Below are 23,715 nucleotides of genomic sequence, written 5' to 3'. Positions count from 1 at the left end.
CAAATTACAGGGATCTGTCATTTGTTCTCTTTTCTCTTTTTCTAAAACAAGCTACATTCAAAATCCAGTCCTGAACTTGAACTGAGTTCCAAACCAAAAACTGGAAAAATAGAAATAGTGATGCTCTTAACAAGATTCAAGCGTACGTGCATGCACCATAAACAGCTAATGTCAGGAGCACAAGGATGATGGGTGCCCATCTCTCTCATATTTTTTATTTTCTTTTCAGCTCTCTTTTTGGAAACATAAAACTCATAACGGTGACCTCTTGCCTCCCTTGTTTTCAATTATGCAGTGTCTCTCCTAGGGATATGTGATGTTGACATTGGATGCCTGGAGTGTCAAGTTTCTTTGTTAAAACAATCGAATACCATTACTCTTTAATTTGATGTTTTGTTGGGGGGGGGAAAAGACAAGTTATCTGTAATTTTCAGAAATTGATGGCATTATAGTCTTGACATATCTGCATGTGGTCTGCTTGACGAGGTGCGATGGCTGCTTATTTGCTGTAATAAGACTGTAAACTGTGCCAGCTGTCTCTAGTTGTAGCTACAGGGTTCTCTTCTTAAATCAGCTTCTTCATTTACCGTTCTTCCTTTTAAGACCCGAAGTATATCCTAACTCTTTGTCCACATCCTTGATCATCCAAACTGTAATATTTTTACCTATCCATGGGCATGTTAACCTTACTGGCAAGGCCACCACATGTTGCCCATCCTGTATTGTCTCTGAGAAGGCCCCTATATCCCTTCCAAACCCATGACCTCTTATATCTAGAAGAGCAAGGGCAGCAGCTAAATGGGACCACCACCAGTAAGTTCATAACTGAGCCACTTGCCTTAGAAATCTATTGCTGCTTTTTGGTTTTATTTTTCTCTCTTTAATCCAGAAAGAGTGAAGGGACAGCAATATATTTCCAAGTCAGGATAGTATGCAACTTGGAGGGAAGGTTGCAGGTGGAGGTTTCTGGTTTGGAAGGTGCTATAAAAGGATGCTTGGCAAGTTGCTGCAGTATGTCTTGAACATGTTACTACTGTGTGGCAGTGGAGGGATGACTGAGTTTTTTTTAAAGTCAGTGGATGGGTGCCAATCAGTTAGCCTCCAAAGGTTTCAAACTGTATTTGCTCTTTTTTTCATAGAAGCAAGGAACAAAATTCAGCCGCTCAGCCCTTCAAGTTGTACCACTGTTTAATGAGATCATTGGCTGATCTGATTTTCACCTCAACTCTATGCCTCTTGGTAATCAAGAATATATATTTATTTGTACCTTAAAATAATTTAAATATCCTGCGTCCACACTTTTCTTGAGGAAGGATATTCCAAAGACACTTAATCTCAAAGGGGAAAACTTTCTCTGAGCAAATGAGGAGTATCCCATCACTTTCCTGATCCATGGCTTGTAGGAGATAGACAGGCTTTGACGAGTCAGGAGATGAATTATGAGGGAACACTGCACTTCCTAGCATTTAAACTGCTCTTGCAGCCATAGTATTGATTTACAGTATGAATGTGTGTCACTGGCTAGGCTAACACTTATTGCTTAGCCTTCATTACCCAGAGGACAGTTGAGAGTCCACCATATTGCTTTCGGTCTGGAGTTACATGTAGGCCACATCAGGCAAGGACAGCAGTTTCCTTCCCCAAAAAAAGGGCATTAGTGAACCAGGTGGGTCTTTCTGACAATCAACAACAATTTCATGGTCATCATTAGACTCTTGCCATGAGGCCTAGGTTGAAGCCCCACCTGCTCCAAAGCTGTGTAATAGCATATCTGAACAGACTGATTGGAAAATATCTATACTTCAGTGTTTTTGTGGTACAGTGGTGGCATCCCTACCTTTGAAGCACATGGCCCAGATTCACGTCCCAGCTGCTCCAGAGGTGTGTTCTGACATGTCTGATTAGGTTGCTAAAAAATAATGACCTTCAGGAAACTGATGTCCTGGGATTGAGATAATTGACCTCCCACAACTACGGTTTTTATCTTTCTTTGTGCCAGGTAGGTATCTAACCAAGAGCAGTTTTCTACCCAATTCTCATTGATTTTAATTTTACTAGGAACTTCTCCTGCATCTTGATGTCAAGATAGTCGCTCTTGCCTTAGCTTGTGTATTCGGGTCTAGTCCATATTGAGACCCAAGGCTGCACGTGGTCAGCACCTGAGTGTTTGTGCAGGATTGCTGAGCATTTATCCAAGCTACTAGTATGGGATTGTTTGATTCTTCTAATTAATTCCTGCTTCTTTTGGCCCAATACCATTTTTTCATGATATTCTTTCTGTACATAAAGCCTTAGAGATATGTGACTTATTTTCATGGGACAGCCTTAAAAAGATCGATAAGGGTTGCACATTCATGCTACCATACCCACACTGACACAAACTTCAGTGGATGCCAACTCAAAAAAAGACTAAGGTAATTTTGTACTGGCACAGGGGAAAGGGGATGAATTGTTAAAGGAAACAATTACATATATGTGCGGTCTTTCCAATATTGCTGAGATGCTTTATATCCAGTGAATTGCCATTTGAAGTACAGTCATTATTATTGAACATCTAAACTTAGGACCCATTTGTGCAAAGCAGTTTCTACAGCCATTTAATTGAATTAGTTTCCTTTTGTGGTGACCAGGACACGACATTGGGTGAGTTGTCAAAAGACCTCTTGACCATGGTGTTCCCTGAGTATTGCAATGAAATGTTGTGAAATTACCACCAACCCCCACACTTCAATATTCTCTATCTCCCACCCCCCACTCCGATCCACATCCCCATCTTATTTCGCCACCTCTTTCTTCCTCAAAATGTTCCTTTAAAATCAATACCTGTGAAAACGTTCATCTTAATATTTTGTATGTGATTTGGTCTTGCATTTTGTTGCATAATTCTCCTGTGTGGGACTGTTTATTAAACCTGAGGTTTTTTCATAAATGCAAGATGTTTAGCAATTCTAAATTGAGAGAGAGATTTGTAAGAACGTGAAATCAGTTATGCTGACACTTTCTGTCAAAGTGCGAAATGGAAATGATTGCTGCTTGTACATTCTCTCTGTCACTTTATAAATAGGAATACAAAGTGAGGAAAGTTCCATCTGGATTCAATCCAAATGGCTTACTAATGTTGGATTTTAAAATTTGTTTTTGTAGCAATAATTTACAAGATGTTCACACAAACTCTTATGGCAACTCCCAAACAAGAAAAGGTCATTTGTGCCAATTCTTCTAAGCATTCCTATTAGAAAAGGGTGTATAACTAACTAGTTAATCAATTTAGCAACAGTTTTTACCAGAGGAAATTCTCAATCTTTTCAAACTCATAGTTCACTGTCTGAGAGAAAACTGGCTCTAGTTTGCTGCTTCTGCAAAGGAGGCCCTGTCAATTTGTGATTACATTGTACAAAACTAAATTGGAAAACTAGTTCGTTGAAATGTGAAGGTGAACTTTTTGTTTTGTTTTCACCAATTGAGTAGGAGCTTGGTAGATCACCAGCCCATTATAAAAGCTGATGTTCAATCTTCTGAAATGAAACCCAAGTGCGTTCTACATTGAGCAAGTAATTTGTTGTGCTGGCTTTGTAGGAAAGGATGTACAACTATAATTAATTTATCACCCTGGCAAATTTTTCCATGTACTGGAAATTTAACTGCTGCATAATAATGATAAACTATAGTCATGAAAACAACAATCAAATGTAAGATTTTTTTTAAAAAAAGACAGTTTTGCAGAATTGAGAGATTTAGCTCTTGCATCCAGCATTCCAGATTTCCTTCAAATTGTCTTCAGAACCATAGTAAGGAAAGTTTTCTTTTAAAAAAAAAACTTACTTTTCAAGTTTGCATAAATAAAAAAATTACTTGTTCATGGGATGTGATCATCACAGGATGGACCAGCATTTATTTCTAGTCTCCAGCTGTCCTAGAGAAGTTGCTGATGACCTGCCCTCTTGAACTCCTCTTGTTCTTGTTATCTAAGCATTAAAGTGCTGTTCGGGAGGGAGTTTCAGGAATTTGACTCAGTGATAATGAAGGACCTGAAATATAGTTCAATGTCAGGATGGCAACGTGGGAGGGGAGCTTGCAGGTCATGACAATCCTATATATCTGCTGTCCCTGTCTTTGTAGATGGTGAAGTTTGAGGGTGCGGAAGCTGCTGCAGTGCATCCTGTTAGGTAGTATTCCCTGCTATCACTGCATCAATGATAAAGGGAATAAATGTTGAAGGTGGTGAATCAGGTGGCTGTCAAGTGAGCTGGTTTGTCCTGAATGGCTTCAAGCTCATCCTTTGGCACTCTTGGACAAGTGGGGAATATTCCATCCCACTGCTGATGTGTGTCTTGTAAATAGCGAACAGATGTTTTGAAGTCAGTAGGTATGTTACGCACTACAGGTTTCTCATTCTCTGATCTCCCCTGTGGATACCATCTGTACATAACTGGTCCAGTTGCTTTCTGGTCACTTGTACCCCACTTCTACCAGGATGTTAGAAGGATTCAGTGATGGTCATGCCTTTGAATGTCACGGAGAGACTGTTATTGCCCATCATTTGTGTGGCATGAACATTTTCAATGGAAATGAGCTATTCAATGCAGGAATACATCTGAACTTTGTTTGCATTTATAAATGTCTGCATGGTACATGAACTTATTCATATAAAGGTGTTTCACCACTCGTTTTGTAAATCGCTAGCAACGAGAAACAAAAAGTAGTATTAAAAAGACAAAGGACAGTACTATTTGTGCATCAAGTATTTGAGAAAAGAGTTGGATGATTTGAAAAAAGATCAGATACCTATTCCCTAGAAGTGCCCAAGCAGTAGTTTGGTTACTGTTGTAGTTAGTTTTGCTGGTTGTTAATTATAGAACGTCATCATGGTGCCAATTGTTCATTCCCCCTCACACACATGTGCTCACTCACACACTCTGCCCTCTTCTTTCCCTCTTTCCACTCATGTTCTATTATGCTTATGCTCACACTCTGTCTCTGTCTCTGTCTCTGTCTCTGTCTCTGTCTCTCTCTCCCTCTCCCTCTCCCTCTCCCTCTCCCTCTCCCTCTCTCCCTCTCTCCCTCTCTCCCTCTCTCCCTCTCTCCCTCTCTCCCTCTCTCCCTCTCTCCCTCTCTCCCTCTCTCCCTCTCTCCCTCTCTCCCTCTCTCCCTCTCTCCCTCTCTCCCTCTCTCCCTCTCTCCCTCTCTCCCTCTCTCCCTCTCTCCCTCTCTCCCTCTCTCCCTCTCTCCCTCTCTCCCTCTCTCCCTCTCTCCCTCTCTCCCTCTCTCCCTCTCTCCCTCTCTCCCTCTCTCCCTCTCTCCCTCTCTCCCTCTCTCCCTCTCTCCCTCTCTCCCTCTCTCCCTCTCTCCCTCTCTCCCTCTCTCCCTCTCTCCCTCTCTCCCTCTCTCCCTCTCTCCCTCTCTCCCTCTCTCCCTCTCTCCCTCTCTCCCTCTCTCCCTCTCTCCCTCTCTCCCTCTCTCCCTCTCTCCCTCTCTCCCTCTCTCCCTCTCTCCCTCTCTCCCTCTCTCCTTTGTCTCAAAAGAGCAACATACCCCACCTCACCCAGTGTTTTCACTGGGCTTCTTCGCGCCTTAACAACGTGCCCAGCAGAAGTACACAGGTAGTTATTTACTCATACAATCTGAACTGCAGTATCACCTTATCCACTTCTTTCCCTGCTTCTGCTTTGCCATGCAGTGAATGGCCTGAACAACTGCAGGATACCACTGGAACAGACTGGGACTTCTCTGTGCGGACCAGAAGTTCAGGATTACTCCTCCTCACTTTGCAGGGGAAGAAACATTGTGATCGCCATTCGAGCGAACCCGCAGTAATTTTATTGCATTCTTTGCTCCACAGGTTCCATTTCTAAGCACAGTTGATCAAGCCACCAAATACATGGTGCAAATGACATTTTACAGCATGGGTCATGTCACATGAGACTCCATATTGTACTAGTCCCAATCCTCCGCTTGCCTGGAAGGCACACAGGAACTGGCTGCGTTCTCCTTTTGACCGGTTCCAGTACAAATGCCTGGCCTTGGACACCATCGATAAAGGAAGCAATCTTTGCCATTGGCACTCGGAAAAGAAAGAAGCTTAACCAGCCTGGAGCTGCAGCCAGAAGGCAGAAATAAGGAACAAATGAAAAACGGAGATAAGGAAAATGGATGATTGTGAACAGGAAAGAAGTGTTGGGTTCATATGGGAGGGTTGCTTTGGGGGAGGCTGTGAAGCACTTTTCCATGTGAAGTGTAATAGAAATAAGAATGTCTGTCCTCGCATAGTTGGTGATTATCGAGTTTGCCTGCAGCATTCAAATATAGGATCGGTAGATCTATGTTAGGTAATGGTAGTAAAGGCAGGCACATGGAGCTTATGTATAGAATAGCCAGATTCCAGTGATTGACAGAACAGGCTTGAGGGACAAGCGTCTAAAATGGGATTGGGAGTTTAGACCTGAAGCACCAGAAGAAAAACATTTCACTGGGTTGGAAGGGTGCAAAATAGTCAGATTTAATAAGTGACAGGACCATGATGGGTTTAGGGTTTGGATGACAGTGGGCTTAAACAATGATCTGGATTTTGAGGCAGTGAAATGTTGAGAGTTGAAATGCTGGTGTTGAATAACAGTCAACATCACTTTTGATTAATCTATTTGATCTACTGAATATTAAGCTAACATATTTTACTTCAATAAGATAAAAAGGTGGAACATTCCCAGGCAACTAATGATGTAAGAATTAACATGCAAGTTAGGAGAATCGTGTGAAGTTGGTCGTAAAGGGTTTCCTGCTGTCAAGAGAAGAATGTCCCAATTTCCAACCAGGTGTGGAATGGCTAGATGAAATTCTGCTGATGAAGAGCAAGAGGCTTATTTGCATCTATTATCCTCATTACGACGTTATTCTGCCTCATTGAGAGAGGCAGTTTCCCATACTCTGTCTGATCAAAGACCAGACAGCAACAATTCCTGATATGAAAGTTAGAGCAGTGACTTGGCATCTTCAGATCACCTTTAACCATCTGGCCTTCCATCAGTCACCGACACCTCGGCACATTCCACAAGTGACAAATGTCTGAAAATCCTTCCACCCCCCCCCCCGACTAAAAACCCCAGTCATCAAGACCACCAGGTGTCTGTCAGCAAAGCAAGTCTAATTGCCGTCTCTCCAACAAGTCGGTGACAAATTAATTTTACCGCGCAGGACAACAGTGGGCTGTTGCTTTTTGACCCAGTTTATTCCTGGCCTTTAAAGATGGTACTAGTGCGAGGAAACCTTATTGGCCTGCAACAAGTGGGAGAATAGGACACATGAAAAGCTATATAGGCAGGGGGTATGGGTAACAAGGTAAATTTGGGACTGGTGTAGGGGAGCAAAATCCACGAGGGCCTGGGGAGAGAGAACCTGCAATAAACTTGCCAAAAATGGCATAGTGATTTCTAATACTACACAGACCCCAAGTGTCAGCTGATTGCACATTATCATAGTGACTAAACTACACCAGACTGCTTACTGTTAGATGTGGATCAGTATTCCCAGGCTGTTAGGAATGCATCAGAAGTTTTGTGCTGTGGTGTTGGCATTTGCCTTTTTTTAATGTTGTTTGAGTTTGTTTATACTAAAGTTTATAGTTAGTGTTCTAAATACCTCAATATATAATTTGCAAATGTTGTGTAATTACATGTTCATGCACATCAGGATTAAGCTGGAGCTTTTGAGGCCTGCATCTGTTTTCTTTTCCTCAATTTGTCAACTTCTGCCAATTTGCTGGCTCACCATATCATGCTGCAGCCTGAAAGAGTATCATTTTTAAAGAACATGACCTTTGTAGGGCAATGGATAAAGCCGTACTTTTACTGTAAAGAAAAGTGATGTTTGCATCTTGAGAATTTATTCAGCTGAACATATGTTACGTAATTTAAGTAAGAAATGTTTGCATTATTGAAGATGAATTTATTTTTAAGTGTGGCTGAAATCCCTTTTTATAAATGTCTACACTTAAGCAATAGAACCAATGTTTTCCACGAGAGCAATAGATTTCCTCATGGAAAAATGAATCTCTGAACATGAGAATGTATATGGTTACGGATGTTGGGGAAAAGTTGGCTGTAGTATTCTGTAGGGATATTTGTTTTGTGTGATGGTTATTTTGTTAACATTAATGAGTGAAGGAAAATGTACCTCATGATACCTGGAATTTCATTTCAGTTATAACACAGGTGTGGGGCCTCCATACATAATTGCATGGATCAGTTTCAGTCGATAAGGCATACTTTCTGAAACCCCTTCAGAACTCTAGTTTTAACGACTGGAATGTTTTGAGTAATGTTGTTGCCCCCTTACCACTTGTGTGGGATGCTGTGGAAACAGCTGGCATGTAACTTTGCCAAATTTGTGTCCTTAATTAAAAGCTACAGAATAAATTTATTTTTGAATTATATGAAGTGTTGTGTATCCAAGCGAGGAACCTGAAGAGGCTCCTTGCAATGCCTATTAAACAGTTTGAGTATGTACACAGGGTTGGAATGTTTGTTCTCTCGGCAGATGGAATTACAAGTAGTCCGTGACACGCATTGAGACATCTCCTGTCTCGGCATTAATTTCCATGACTGTAGTCTTTCAAGATCATTGCACTGTATTTTGAGACTGATGGAGAAAGTAAAAAGGCCCAGTTCTGTCTTGAAGTTTGTAACATCCCCCAGTTATGGGGGATATGTCCCATTTGTTCAATAAGTTTCTGTCAAGGGAGGAAGGGTTAGAATTTTCATCTGGTTTCCATATCTGCTGCACCATTCTCCCTTGCTGTCTATTTCTGGTGGAGTTCAGGGTCATCCTGGGAATTGTGCACTCTATTAATCTCAGTATAATATGTGGTAGCGAAGAGTAGTTTTGATTCCCACCTACAGAGCTTCACCAGCTAAAAATAATTGGTCCCTCTCTGATTGCCTTCCCCAAGATAGCAACTTCTTTCATTGGAAGCAGAAGATCACAAAAAAGAAATGTCCTTTGAGACCTCTGTCTGCAAAAGAAACTGACGTTCCAGCATGCTCCACACCCAGGCTCTGCAGTCAGCTTGGTGCTGGGATTTGTGTTGGGTCAGTGTCACTGACTTAGAACAGTAGTGTTTGGGGGCATCCATGAGAACGTGAATGTTTTGGAAGCTTAGATGTATGAAAGAAAAATGCCGTTAGACAATTATTCATGTGCATCTTTCTTCTCTGCTTTGGATTTTTTCTTTGTCATTATGATTAAAAACGTGATCTAGACTTGGACATGTAATTACCAGATCCATTTTTCTCTTTGCTTTTTTTTGTTGCAGGGCAAAGCTATATTTGCAAGTGGAAGTCCTTTTGACCCAGTTAAATTGGAAGATGGACGTGTGCTGTATCCTGGCCAGGGTAACAATGCTTATATTTTCCCTGGAGTTGCGCTTGGGGTTGTAGCCTGTGGCATGAGGCACATCCACGATGAAGTTTTTCTTATTGCGGCAGAGGTAAAATGTGTGTTTATAAATTCCATTTTCCTATGGTTTACTTGGAGACTATAGCATTAGTGCGTTGGAGATGGTAAAATAAATGAATAATGGAAGGTGATCGCCAACATCTGCAGTTCTTTGTTTTATTGTTCAAAAAGATAAGGTGTTTGGTTTATTGGGTGCACACACCATCTTCAGCACAGTAATGAATTCTGTTTTTCATTTTAATAAGTGTAATATTACAATTGTGCTCCCAAGCTGCTTTGCCCTGAATTATAGGGAGCCATCCTTAGTTTCAAGTCAGGTAGCATTTCTAATGTGCTTAAGGCTATGCTTTGAATTTATGATCAACAGACTGGGATTTATTTTTTCCAAGAAATTTGTCAACGTTGTTTTCTATTGAATGCCGTGTGGTTCAGTGACGTATTGATGGGTTTACTGCTGTATCTAGCACTCTGGTTCACCCATTGCTTTATTCCAGGAGAAACACAGGGAAGATGATTTGCATAATGCACATAGCTACTCTTGTATCTGCAAAATCAAGTGTAAGATATAACATGTCTCAGTTCTTTAGGTTGTTTTCATGTAGTACTACAAATGATCAATCATTTGTTTATGTGGTTGAGAGCAGGTTGACATACTCGTGATGAGCAACACAGTAACAGTTTTGAAAGTAGATTTTTCTGTCTCATTTGTTAGTTAGAGAATGTTTCCAAATACATAAAACACTACGTATTTGTAGTGCATTTACAATTTTATAAAATGAGGTGCTTTTTAGCTTCCCATTTGAAGGGTGTAATGCACTTTAGGACGAGTAATATCTTTCGGTTCATGAGTGCAAATACCACAGTGCAACATCTGAAATCCTTCATTCTTACAGTCAGCTTCATCCAAAATAAGCATTAAGCTAATTCTAAACAAACAGTACATCATGCTGTGGTTCCACAGCACAAAGTTGGAAGTTTTCCTGCCATACAGTTAGATGTAAGATGTAAGATGATATTTGAAGGTTGGGAGCTCATATCTCCAAAACAGACATTTTATGATGGGGTGTCTGTATTTGCAGCAACCCAGAAAATGGAAGCTTTTGGAGAGCTTATTGGAGCAGACTTGTTATTTGAGTGTTACCTGTTTTGTTTTTTCTGCTTTATTTATGTCCCTGTTGTTAGGACTTCTCATTTGACACTCACAGGCAGCGAAATTGGGGAGTGCAATTGGAAAGGGACAGTGTCCTTTCTACAGTGTTCTGATCGCAGCAGATGGTAATACTAAACACATCTGATCGTAGGGTGAGACTTCTCCTAATAGAGTTTAAATGCAGTTTTTGCAATTTGTTTACAAATTTGCATTGATCAGTCACCAACTGTATTCACAAGAAACTGCAAATTAACAAAAGAACATCAAAGTTAATGACACAAAATATAGAAAACATACCACATTACACTGTACAAGAATCACTGAAATGGTTTCATAACAAATGACGATTCAATCCTTTACCTTCAACAGCAATCTTACAAATATTCAAACCTCTGAACAGTCACCCTGTTTCCAATTTAAAGTTTCAGGCTCAGTGGACATGACTGTAATTGATTTGCTTTTCAGCAAAAAAATCCGCATTCGGTTGCTGCTAATTCTTTAATCACTGTCTCATTCCGAGACCCTTAAACTACAAATGCAGCTAACTTATTTCTTAATATTGGTTTCTTTACACTCCTTTTCCAGAAACAGAAGGCTGTGGAACTTTTCTCTTTCTGACCTTTAGCCACTCAGGACTGATTTCCTTATGCTCTGTTTTGAAAACCACTAAACTGTACTGCTGCTGCGTTAAACTTTTTTTTTTCCTCTGATTTGACATGGTTCTTGCTCCAAAAGGGCCCTGCACATTAACTGACCCACCTCGGTGGTTCTGCCTTTTATAAAGAACTTGTTTCTGTCTCTACCTCCCTGTGTCAGAGGACACTCTGTTGCTAAGACCTAAAAAACTGTTATTTTCTTGCCTTTGCTTTCCAAGGCATTGAACTCAATGGTTTTAAAAGCTTTATTTAGATACATGTAAATAAATCCCCAGACAGCCCAGAACCGATCACGGTACACAATATAAAACTAAAACTGCCTTTCCATTCCTAACGCTTCCTAAGAAAGACACATCACTCTTAAAGCTGTGCATGGTTCTATATGTGGAGTATAAATGGGCCAAATAGCCTCCTTCAGAACCCAAATTTCCAAATCAATCCAATAATATATCACAAATCTTCACATTGTTTGATATTTTTCTTATGGAAAAGTGTGTAATGTTGACGCCAGGGAAAAACATGGGCTAGTGGGGGGAGAAAGGCATATGCCTTGAACACTGGGGGAAATGTCTAAGTCAGTGCTCCGGGAAAATGGCCAAGAGCGGCCCAGAGCAGCCAGGAGTGGAAAAGTAATGAATGCTGATCTATGCTTTGCTTTTCAATCAGTTAAATAACTGAGTAAGACGTACTTTGATTACTAAATTGATTACAGCAATACATTGAAATCTTGTTAATTTTTTGTTGATACTACTTTCCTACAGCATGCACTTTGAGCAGAGTGGTGCCTGTGCGTGTGTGACAGGAGATTGTATCTGAACAGAACGGAACTCAGCAAATGACATTATCTGGCATATTTAGAGTCACGTGAACTGACACCACATGTGGAAACTGTTGGAACACTTGATCCATATTTGTGTTTGAAAATTGACTTGATCTAGCTTTGCCCCCTATTCATGTCCATCCGCTGTTGTATATGGGTCTAATTAGGTTAATACTGATGATTGCCATAGCACCACTTTCTCTGTTGCCATATGGACCTGTGAACAGGACAGCAAACAATCTTGGAAGACTAAGACCTAGCATCCAGATGTGACTATCTGATCAGTGTAACCTGAAACCAGTTGGTCAGAGGCAGTTGAGATAGATAATGGGAACTGCAGATGCTGGAGAATCCAAGATAACAAAGTGTGGAGCTGGATGAACACAGCAGGCCAAGCAGCATCTTTAGGAGCAGGAAAGCTGAAGTTTCAGGCCTAGATCCTGCATCCGAAAAGGGGGATGGGGAGAGGGTTCTGAAATAAATAGGGAGAGAGGGGGAGGCGGATCGAAGATGGATAGAGGAGAAAATAGGTGGAGAGGAGGCAGACAAGTTAAAGGGGCGCGGATGGAGCCTGTAGAGGAGTGTCGGTTGGGAGGTGAGGAGGGGATAGATCAGTTTGGGGAGGACGGACAGGTCAAGGGGGCGGGTTGAGGTTACAAGGTAGGAAATGGAGGTGCAGCTTGAGGTGGGAGGAGGGGATAGGTGAGAGGAAGGACAGGTTAGGGAGGTGGGGGCGAGCTGGGCTGGTTTTGGGATATAGTGGGGGAGGGGATATTTTGAAGCTTATGAAATCCACATTCATATCATTGGGCTGCAGGGTTCCTAAGCGGAATATGAGATGCTGTTCCTGTAACCTTCGGATGGCATCATTATGGTACTGCAGGAGGCCCAGGATGGACATGTCGTCGAAGGAGTGGGAGTGGGAGGGGGAGTTGGAATGGTTCACGACTGGGAGGTGCAGTTGTTTATTGCGAATAAAGAGTAGGTGTTTGGCAAAGCGGTCCCCAAGCCTCCGCTTGGTTTCCCCGATGTAGAGGAAGCCACAACAGATACTGCATCTGCAGTACATCACTTCGGCAGATGTACAGGTGAACATCTGTTTGTGGAAAGTCGTCTTGCGGCTTGAGATGGGGGTGAGGGAGGTGGTGTGGGGGTGAGTATAGCACTTCCTGCAGTTGCAGGGGAAAGTGCAGTGTGTGGTGGGGTCGGAGAGGAGTGTGGAGTAGACAGGGGAGTCACGGACAGTGTGGTCCCTCCGGAAAAAGCTTCAAAATCCCCCCCCCCCCCCCCCCCCCCCCCCCCCCCCCACAACCAGCCCAGCTCGTCCCCACCTCCCTAACCTGTTCTTCCTCTCCCCTATCTCCCCCCCGCCCCCCCACCCCACCTCGAGCCGCACGTCTATTTCCTACCTTCTAACCTCATCCCGCCTCCTTGAACTGTCCATCCTCCCTGGACTGACCTATCCTTTTCCTACCTCCCCACCTATACTCATCTACAGGCTCCATCCCCACCCATTTAACTTGTCTGTCTCCTCTAACCATCTTTGATCTGCCTCCCCCCTCTCCCTATTTCTTTCAGGAACCCACTCCCCATCCCTTTTTTCTGATGAGGGGTCTAGGCCCAAAACGTCAACTTTTGTGATCCTAAGGTGCTGCTCAAAGGCAGTTAGCCACTTTGTGTTCAGTACAAGAGCCGCTTCCTGTTAGACCAGGAAGTGATTTTCTTCCACCACACTGGATGAAGCAGATATTATAGATCCTTATACTTAAGAGGTGGCAGCAAACCTATAAATCAAACTTTCCTGAAGGTGCCCAGGCCACTACTTCCGGATTTAACACGTGAGCCCTGATCAGAGGTAACCCATTGTGGAGCTGGAGGAACACAGCAGGCCAGGCAGCATCAGAGGAGCAGGAAGGTTGATGTTTTGGGTCGGGACCCTTCTTAAGAACACATTCCTGAAGAAGGGCGCCAATGTGAAATGTCCACTTTCCTGCCCCTCTGATGCTGCCTGGCCTGATATGTTCTTCCAGCTCCATACTGTGATATCTCTGACTCCAGCATCGAAAGTTTTTACTAGCCCTGACCAGACGCCATTTTCATGCTGCATATCTGGGTTCCATGTATCTACTGAAGGTATAAAGGAGGCTGACAGATGGCCCAGAGACTGCTGGAGCTAGCTTTAGTGACCTGCTGAAGGAGATTTAGAGGAGGACGGAGTTTGTGAGCTCCCAGTGGGATGTTGGAGTCTACCTCTCTCTCCCTCCCTCAGTCCTGTCCCTTCCTTCAGCATTTGGTACTGCTCTGTCAGGTCTCATTTGCTCCACCAGCAGCTCCTGCATACTGACTGGATGTATAGTGAGATAGCTGTGACCAAGCACTGCCTTTCTCCTGGTAACTCCTAAAATGTGTCCAGTTATGGTAGTGCAGCATTGAGCCCATAAAATTAAATATGGAAAATTGTTGATAGTGTGGATGATGTCTTGGTAATATATCATACGTCGTTAGCCTCCCGTCCAAAACTTTGGCAGCAGATGCTCTGGCGATGTAAGTACCATTCCATGGTTTGCAACCATGACTTGTTTACTCCCAATTAGCTGGTTGTTTGAAATGTGGCAAAAGCCTATTCAATAACATTATTCTGTCTTGAAATGAGTGCCAATAGATAATTTAAAAGGCAATCAGTGCCTGAGCAGTGTTCCAGGCAGTCATGCCTAGTGAAAGACTGCACTAAAAGCAAAGAACTGTGAATGTTAGAAATCTGAAATGAAAGCAGATGTTGCTGGAGAAACTCGGGACTGCAGCATCTGGACCTGACTCTGCTTTTATTCCTAGCACAAGCTGTGAGCTCCAGCTCCTTCCCAACCTGGTGTCCTGCGTGAACTGCCAGATAAACCGGAGCTTCAGCTCATGATCCCACTTTGGCCACCGTGCCGTCTGTTCAGCACTTGTAAGAGGCAGGGAAGTCCAAACCTTTGTGCACCAGCAAAACGCAAAGCACTGTTACTTTATTTGACTTTCTTACATATGAGGAATTTAGAAACAATATTTTGAGATTTGAATTATTTCCTAGTTTAGGTCCCTTTTTCCTCAATGGAGTGGTGTTCTTTGAATAATCTGTCGTGTTGTTTGATGCGTTATATTGGATCTCAGTATTATTACCCACTGTAAGGTACATTTACTACTGCCATGCTATTCCAGAATACAGATAAACATGGCCTGCTTAGTTAGACAAAAGCTACTTGGTAGTCTAACAAGATGTGTTTTTTTTCCTAAAGTAAAAATTAGTTTGTTGTATGACAGCAACCATGTATGTGTTACACTGATGCGATAGCCATTGTCACAAGGACTGAGGAAAAGCCTGATGTTAAGTCTTACTCCATGAGGATCCTAAGCTGTGTCCTCACCCAGTCTGTACAAACATCATAATGGATCGTGCTTAAGGCATTGCTTAATATTAACATTTTCAGAACCTTGTATGCCAGAGCAGCGACGACTAGGTTGAACTCGGGTGGAGTTGTTCAAAATTGAGTTCTAATTCAGTTAATGGTATAAAATAGTTCTATGGTTTACTGAATTACATCTGTGAACCACCTTGGCATGCTTATTGTTTAAAGGCAATATATAAATGCAGTTGTTCCACTTTTTGGCCAGGACTGCAGACCCTATTTGCTGTTTTTTATGCAGGTAAATATTAACTATGGAGTCTTGCAATTTTTTTTAAAAATGAAGACAGCGGGTAAACATCTGAAAATGTGGAACGACAGTGAAATGACACTAAATATATAGCTCCCTGAGACAATGGAAGAGCTTCTCTGGGGCAGTTTGGAATTGGTGGACTGGACCATATTCATGAACTCAGCAGACAACCTAGACAAATAAGCCGCCACCGTCACAGACTGCATTAGCAAGTGTGTGGAGCACTCTGTACCAAAGAAGTCAATTCAAGTGGGCCCCTCTCAATGTAAATCATGGATGAACTGGGAAACCTTTGCCTACCGAAGACAAGGTGTGCACGATTTAAGTCGGGCAACCCAAACCTGTACTGAAAATCCAGATTGGACCTCTGTCAAGCCATCAGAGATGCCAAGAGGCAGTTTTGGACCAATTTAGAAGCCCGCACAAACCATATGGACATCCACCACCCGTGGCACGGCCTGCACAACATAACAGGATACAAAACAAAGCACAGCAAGATAGTGCACAAAACACTTGCCCTCCCTGATGTGCTTAATGCTTTCTAAGCTTGGTTCGAGCAGATTGCCAGCAGCGCAGTTCCACTGGTCCCAATAGCCCTGAATGCACCTATTCTGTCCATCACCAACTACAGACATCAGATCAGACATGGGAGTCAACCCAAGGAAAGTGATGGGCCTGGGTGGAGTCCCTGACCATGCGCTTAGATCCTGTGTGGAGCAGCTGGCAGAGGTATTCGCTGACATCTTCAACCTCTTTGCTTCTATAAGCCAAAGTCCCCACTGGCTTCAAGAAGACCCGTACGAAAGAAAGCACGTGCAACGTGCCATTGTCAACTTCCCAGTGGCTCTGACCTCAGTAATCATGAACTGCTTTGCTAGTCTCCCAGCCAGCAGCGATCCCCAAAAATTTGCCCACCAACGAAACCGTCTACAGCAGATGCCATTTCCCTAGCCCTACACTCGACTGTGGAACATTTGGGTAACAAGGACACCTACCGCAGACTCCTACTCATCGACTACAGCTCCACCTTCAACACTATAATCTCATCCAGACTGATCTCAAAACTCCAAGACCTGGATCTCAGCTCTGCCCTCTAACTGGGCCCTCGCTTCCTGGCCCACTGGCTGCAAACAGTGAATGGGGACACCTGCACCACCTCCACAATAATCCTCAACATTGGAGCCCCCTGCCCCAAGGATGTGTTCTCAACCATTTACTGTACTCCCTGTAGACTCCACTGTGCAGCCACATTCCGAACGAGTGCCATCTACAAGTTTGCTGATGAGACTACCATGATAGGACAGATATCAAACAATGATGAGTCAGAATGCGGAAAGGAGATAGAGCTAGGTGTCATGGTGTAATGATAACAAATTCTCTCAATGGCAGCAAAACAAAAGAATTCGTCATTTGACTTCAGGAAGAAAGGAGGAAGATATGCCCCCACCTGCATGAACAGAGCTGAGGTGGAGTGAGTCAAAAATGTCACGTTTTTAGGAGTGACGATAACCAACAACCTATCCTGGACTTCGCATGTAGATATGATGGTCAAGAAGGCTCACTCAACAGCACCTCTTCTTCTTCCCAGCAGCTTCGGAAATTCAGCATGTCCATAAGAATCCTCAAGCAACTTTTACAGATGCACCACTGAAAGCATTCAGTCAGGATGCACATCAGCCTGGTACAGCAACTGCTGTGCTCAGGACAGTGAGAAACTACAGAAGGTTGTGTGCACAGCCCAGACAATCTCAGAAGCCAATGTCCCATACTTGGACTCCATTCACGCTTTTTGTTGCAATAAAAAGGCTGCCAACATCGTTAAAGACCCCTCCCACCCCTGTAATGCTTTCCTACAATCTCTTCCATCAGGCAGAAGATGCAGAAGCTTGAATACGCGCCAACAGGCTCAAAAACAGCTTCTTTCGTATCATTATTAGACTGCTGAATGAACTCTCTAACTTAAAATAATGTTGATCTTGGTTTGTGCAATTCTTGTTCAGTTGTTACCTTTGTATGGCTCACCCCTGTCTAAGCACCCTATCATCTGTATGTGCTTGTTTGCTATGATCTGCCCATATGGTTTACAAAACAGCTTGTCATTGTACCTGGGTACATGTGACTACAATAAATCAAATCAAATCTAATCTGATGTGCTGTAGAATTCTATAATTGCAGCTCCCGTGAAACAAGTGGAGTTGAAAACCATTATTTGTAGGTTTGAAGCAATTTAATAAATCAAAATTCACCAGACTACTCGGGATGTCCAATTTATATGTGGGCAGTTGAGAAGTAGGTTCATAGCTTTTAGGCTGTGATGTTTACAATTGTCACTTCCATTATAAGCAGCATTGATAGTGTCAGACTATTTTACTAGTGAAATCAAGTTTTTTAAAAAAAATCACCAAGACAGTTAGCATCAGGGTATTTAAGCAGAACTTTGGCTGGTTCTGATCAAAAGTCACATCTGAAATTTTTAACCAATCTTTCTCATGCCAATATATGGTGACCCTGGTGTGTGTGTGTGTGTGTGTGTGTGTGTGTGTGTGTGTGTGTGTGTGTGCCATTTTATTCCAACAGTAAAATGTAAATACTATCAATATAAAGCCTTTCAGAAATTTGAAGATTAGTTTGACTGGCCAGCAGCTTACCCCATTATTTTCTACATGTTGAATGCTGAGGTTGATAGTGTAAGTCAGGTTTGCCTCTGACTTTACTTGGATTGCAGTAACAGTCTGCCTCTGACCGGTTGTGTTCAAGGTTGATTTAGATGGGTGGGAAGCACATTCTATTTGCCTACCTCTGAATTTCAGCAGGATCTCCTGGGAAATGGCTCAAAATAGCTCTCTGCTCTCTTATCTGGATGTGGGCTGTTGTTGAGGGGAGAGATTAGGGGAGTGAATGACAAGACAGCTATGAAAATATGGGGTGGAGCAAATGTGTTTTCATTGTTTTTGGAAGAAAACTGTTGGAGAATTCGGGTACTGATGGGTCATTTAAGTCCGTAAATAACTGCTCTAAGAGATATAAACAAAAGTAATTATCTTTGAGTCTAACTTCAGACACAGCAGATAAGGGGACCATGGGAGAGGAGGAGTGGTGCTCGATGCAGGACTAGGCGTGTTGTACTTAAATGCACAAAGTATACAAAACAATGTAAATGAGCTTGTAGTGCAAATTGAAATTGGGTGTGGTGTTAAGGGAATCACTGTATCATGGCTACAATGGCATCAGGGCTGAGATCTAAATATTCAAAGATATCTGTTCTATTGAAAGGACAGGAAGACGGACAGAGGGGGTGGGCTCATCTTCCTAGTAAGAAATGAAATTGAGTTGATTAGCAAGAAGTGATAAAGGTTTGGCAGGTGTAGAATCTGAGTGGAGTTGAGGAACTGCAAAGGACAAAAGACTGAAGGAGTTGTTTACAGGCTACCTAGCAGTAGTTAGGATTTGGAGCAGAAAATAAATCAGGAGATAGAAAAAGCACGTAAAAAGGGGACTATTACAATAATCGTGGGGGACTTCAATATGCATCAGTGGAGTCAGGGAAGATCCCAGAGGACTGGAAGTGGACACAGCAAATGTAACTCCCAACAGTCCAAAGATATGCAAGTTAGCTGCATTGACATGCTAGATGGCCCCATAGCGTACAGCGATATGCAGGTTAGGTGAATTATCCATTGTAAATGTGGGTTACAGGCATAAGGTCAGGGAGAATTAGACTGGTTGGGACCCTCTTTAGAGGGTTATAGAGTTACAGCCATACAGCACAGAAGCAGACCCTTCAGTCCAAACAGTCTGGACTGAACATAATCTCAGACTAAACCATTCCCACCTGTTTGCTCCTGACCCATATCCCTCCCAACGTTTTGTATTCATGTACCTAGCCAAGTGTCTTTTAAACGTTATAATTGTACTGTCATCCACTACTTCCTCTGGAAGGTCACTCCACACGAACCACCCTCTGTAAAAATAAAAATTGCTGCTCATCTTTTTAAAACCTCTCTCCTCTCACCTTTTTTAAAAAAAGAATGCCCCCTAATCTTGAACCCTCCCACCTTGTTTGGGGTAGACTTGATGAGCTGAAAGGCCTTTTTCTGCTCTGTAGGGTTCTATGACTGGAAAATGGCCAATGTAACATCCCTGTGTCAGAAAGAAGGAAAGCAGAGCATGGGGAATCTTAGGCCAGTTAGCCTCATCTCGGTCATTGGCAAGATTTTAGAGTTCGTTGTTGAGGATAAGATTGTGGAGTGCTTGGAAGTGCACAATAAAATAGGGCAGATTTGGTGCGGCTTCATCAAGCAGTGAGTTTATTTTCTGTTTGAATTCTGAGGTGGTAATGAGCAAGCCAGACAAAGCAGAGCCAATGGATATGATCCACTTGGATTTTTAGAAGGCTTTTGACAGATGTTGGACAGTATGCTGCTGAATAAGATGACCCCATGGTGTTTGGAGTAGATAATGGCATGGATAAAGGATTGACTGTCTGGAAGGCAGAGAGCAGGAATAAAGGGGTCTTTTTCAGGATGACAGCTAGTGACTTGTGGAGTTCTGCAGTGGTCAATGTTGGAACCACAACTATTCAAATTGTACATTAATAGTTTGGACAAAGGAATTGAAAGCATTGTTGCTAAGTTTGTAGATGGAGAGGCAGATAATGTTGAGGAGATGGGGATGCTGCAGAAGGACCTGGACAGGCTAGGAGAGATGGCAAAGGAGTGGCAGACTGAATACAATCTGGAAATGTGTCAGATTATGCTCTTTGGTAGGAAGATTAGAGGTGTATATTTTCAAACTATATTTTCAAAACTGGGAAGGCTTCAGAAATCTGAAGCACAAAAGGACTTGGGACCTAGTTCAGGATACTTGAGGTTAATGTGCAGGTTCATTTGGCAATTAGGAAGGCACAAGCAATCTTAACAATCATTTCAAGAGGACTAGAGTACAAGAGCAGAGATGTACTGTTGAGTTTGCATAAGGTTCTGGACAGACCATCTTTGGAATATTCTGAGCAGTTTTGAGCTCCGCATCTAAGGCAGGATGTTCTAGCATTGGAGTGGGTTTAGAGGAGCTTTACAAGAATGATCACGGGGTGAAGGTCTTGAGATATGAGGAGCAACTGAGGCCTCTGGGTGTGTACTCGATGGACTTTAGAAGGTTGAGCAGGGGATAAAATTGAAACAAGGTGAATACTAAGAGGTACAGATAGAGTGGATATGGTGAAGATGTTTTCACTCCTAGAAACTAGGGCTCAAGGACACTGCCTCAGTGAAGTGATGACCTTTTTTAGAACTGAGCTGTGGAGGAATTTCTTCAAGTGAATCTGTAGAATGCATTGCCACAAAGTCGTGGAAGCCAAGTCACCGAGCATATTTAAGTTAAAGATAGGGTATTGATTAGTAAGGGGTTCAGAGTTTACAGGAAGAAGGCAGGGGAGCGGGCCTGAAAATTATATCAACCATGACCAATTGGTGTAGTAGACTCGGTGAGCTAGATGGCCTAATTCTATGTATGTATCTTATGGTCTGATGCAACCAACTAAAATGTGTTATGAAAGTTGGCCTTGTTTTGTGTGTAAATCTTAGCTGAGTAACTCCAAGTATGCAATATGTTCTTTTTACAGACTTATTGAAAAGTTTTGACTTAATAATTCAATGGTACATTTTGTATTTCTCAATGACCACAGTAATTTGTGCACATGTTCATCATTATACAGTTAACAGCATAAGAGTCCAGCTTCTATAGTAGCTCTAAAATTTGTTTTCTGTATGTCTGTGACTCCTATCAATCGTTTATACATATAAGCGAAATCATGACTGTCAAATTGTTAAACATTACATAATTGTTCAAATTTTAGTCCTTTTGGTTGGTTGAGTGAAGAGGAGCTTCATTCATTAAACTCAGTCAAAAAGTACCAATCAATGGTGGAAATCGATTCCAAAATATCAAAAATAAAGCTATCATTAATGAACCAACATATATCTACAAAACTGAGCAATCCAATCACTCAAGCTTTTCTTAGCTAACATCATATTTTGTCTATAAATACTACCATGCATAGTCAGTTATGTTATATAACATAGTTGTGTATTGAAATTGACTACTAAGAATTCAAGTTGTTTCAGCTTTTAAGGGAAGGAGATGGCCTAGTGGTATTATCACTAGACTATTAAGCCAGAGACCCAGGTAATGTTCTGGGGAGCCAGATTCCAATCCTATCACAGAATTTGGATTCAACAAAAAAAAAATCTGGAATTAAGAATCTACCGATAGCCACAAAATCATTGCCAATTACTGGGGGAAAACCATCTGGTTCACTAATGTCTGCCATCCTTACCTGGTTTGGCCTACATGTGACTCCAAGTCCACAGTAATGTTGACTCTCAATTGCATTTCAGTTGTACCAATCACTAGAGAGTCTTAAATGAAACCGGATGGATCACCTGGCATCAACTGAGGCGCTGGAAAAAACCAGCTGAAACAGTTCTGTCGATCCTACAGACATAACATCTGGGGGCTCGTGTCAGAATTGGGAGAGTCAATTGAGAGTGTTACGGACTAGTTAAGCAATAGCCTGATGTAGTCTTACTCATGGAATAATACCATCCAGACAATGTTCCAGACAGCACCATCACCATCCTGGGATAGATCATATCCCACAGGCAGGACAAACCCAGCAGAGGTGGTGGCACGGTGGTATAAGACTGGAGGGAGTTGCCCTGTCCTCAACTGATGCTGGACCCAATGAAGTCTTGTGGCTTCAAGTTAAACATGGGTAAGGAAATCTCCTGCTCATTACCATGTATTGGCATCTGTCAACTGATGAATCAGTGGTACTCCATGTTGAGCAATGCTTAGCAGAAGCACTGAGGACGACAAGGGCACAATGTCCTCCTACCAAGAGTAGCTTGGCAGCAGTATTACTGATGGAGCTTTTTGGGTCCCAAAGGGCACGGCTGCTAGATGCGGTCTGCGGCAGGTGGTGAGGGAACCAATGAGAGACAAACCATACTTGACCTTGTGCTTATCAATCTGCCAGCTGCAGATGCATTTGTCTCTGTCAATATTGGTGAGGGGGATCACTGCACAGCAAAACAAAGTCCTACCTTTAATGTTGAGAAAAGCATCCATCGTGTTGTGTGGCACTATCACTGTGCTAAATGGGACAGACTTTGCACAGATTGAGCAACTCTAGCCTGGGCATCCATGAGGTGCTGTGGTCTATCAACAGCAACAGAATGTTTCTACAGCACAACCTGTAACCTCATGACCTGGCACATCCCCTACTAAACCATCCCCATCAAGCCAGGGGATCAACCTTGGTTCAAAGGAGAGTGCAGAAGGGCATGTCAGGATGAGCACCAGGCATACATGAAGATGAGGCGTCAACCTGGTGAAGCCACCGAACAAGACTGTGCATGCCAAACATCATAAGCAGCAAGTGATGGACAGAGCTAAGCGATCCCACAACCAACGATCAGATCGAAGCTCTGCTGTCCTGCTGCATCCAGTCATGAATGGTCGTGGACGATTAAACAACTCACTGGAGGAGGAGGCTCCTCAAATATCACCATCCTCAATGATGGAAGAGCCCAGCACATCAGTGCAAAAGGTAAGGCTGAAGCTTTCACAGCAAGTTTCAGGCAGAAGTGCCAAGCAGATGATCCATCTCAGCATCTTCCAGTGGTCCCCAGCATTACAGATACCAGCCTCCAGCCAATTCGATTTATTCCATGTGATATAAAGAAACAGTTGGAGACACTGGATACTGCAAAGACTTTGAGCCCTGACAGTATTCTGGTAATAGTACTGAAAACTTACGCACCAGAACTTGCTACTCCCCTAGCCAAGCTGTTCCCGTACAGTTAAAACATGAGCATCTACCCTACGTTGTGGAAAATTGCCCAGGTATGTCCTGTACATAAAATCAGGTCAAATCCATACCGGTC

At 42.7% G+C, this 23,715-nt stretch overlaps 1 protein-coding gene across 5 annotated transcripts in view; it reads left to right on the top strand.

Moving 5' to 3' along the window:
- me1 (malic enzyme 1, NADP(+)-dependent, cytosolic) overlaps positions 1-23,715 on the top strand; it is a 393,143-nt gene that overhangs the window by 347,199 nt on the left and 22,229 nt on the right. For all 5 annotated transcript variants that reach the window (XM_048531809.2, XM_048531811.2, XM_048531810.2 and 2 more), the window contains one exon: positions 9,305-9,478. In XM_048531809.2, the coding sequence (XP_048387766.1) occupies positions 9,305-9,478 (174 nt within the window). The remainder of the gene's footprint in view (positions 1-9,304; positions 9,479-23,715) is intronic.

The sequence above is a fragment of the Stegostoma tigrinum genome, chromosome 4, assembly GCF_030684315.1.
Source record: "Stegostoma tigrinum isolate sSteTig4 chromosome 4, sSteTig4.hap1, whole genome shotgun sequence".
Lineage (NCBI taxonomy): Eukaryota > Metazoa > Chordata > Chondrichthyes > Orectolobiformes > Stegostomatidae > Stegostoma > Stegostoma tigrinum.
The sequence above is the reverse complement of the archived record's forward strand: the minus strand, read 5'-3'. Positions and strand labels throughout refer to the sequence as shown.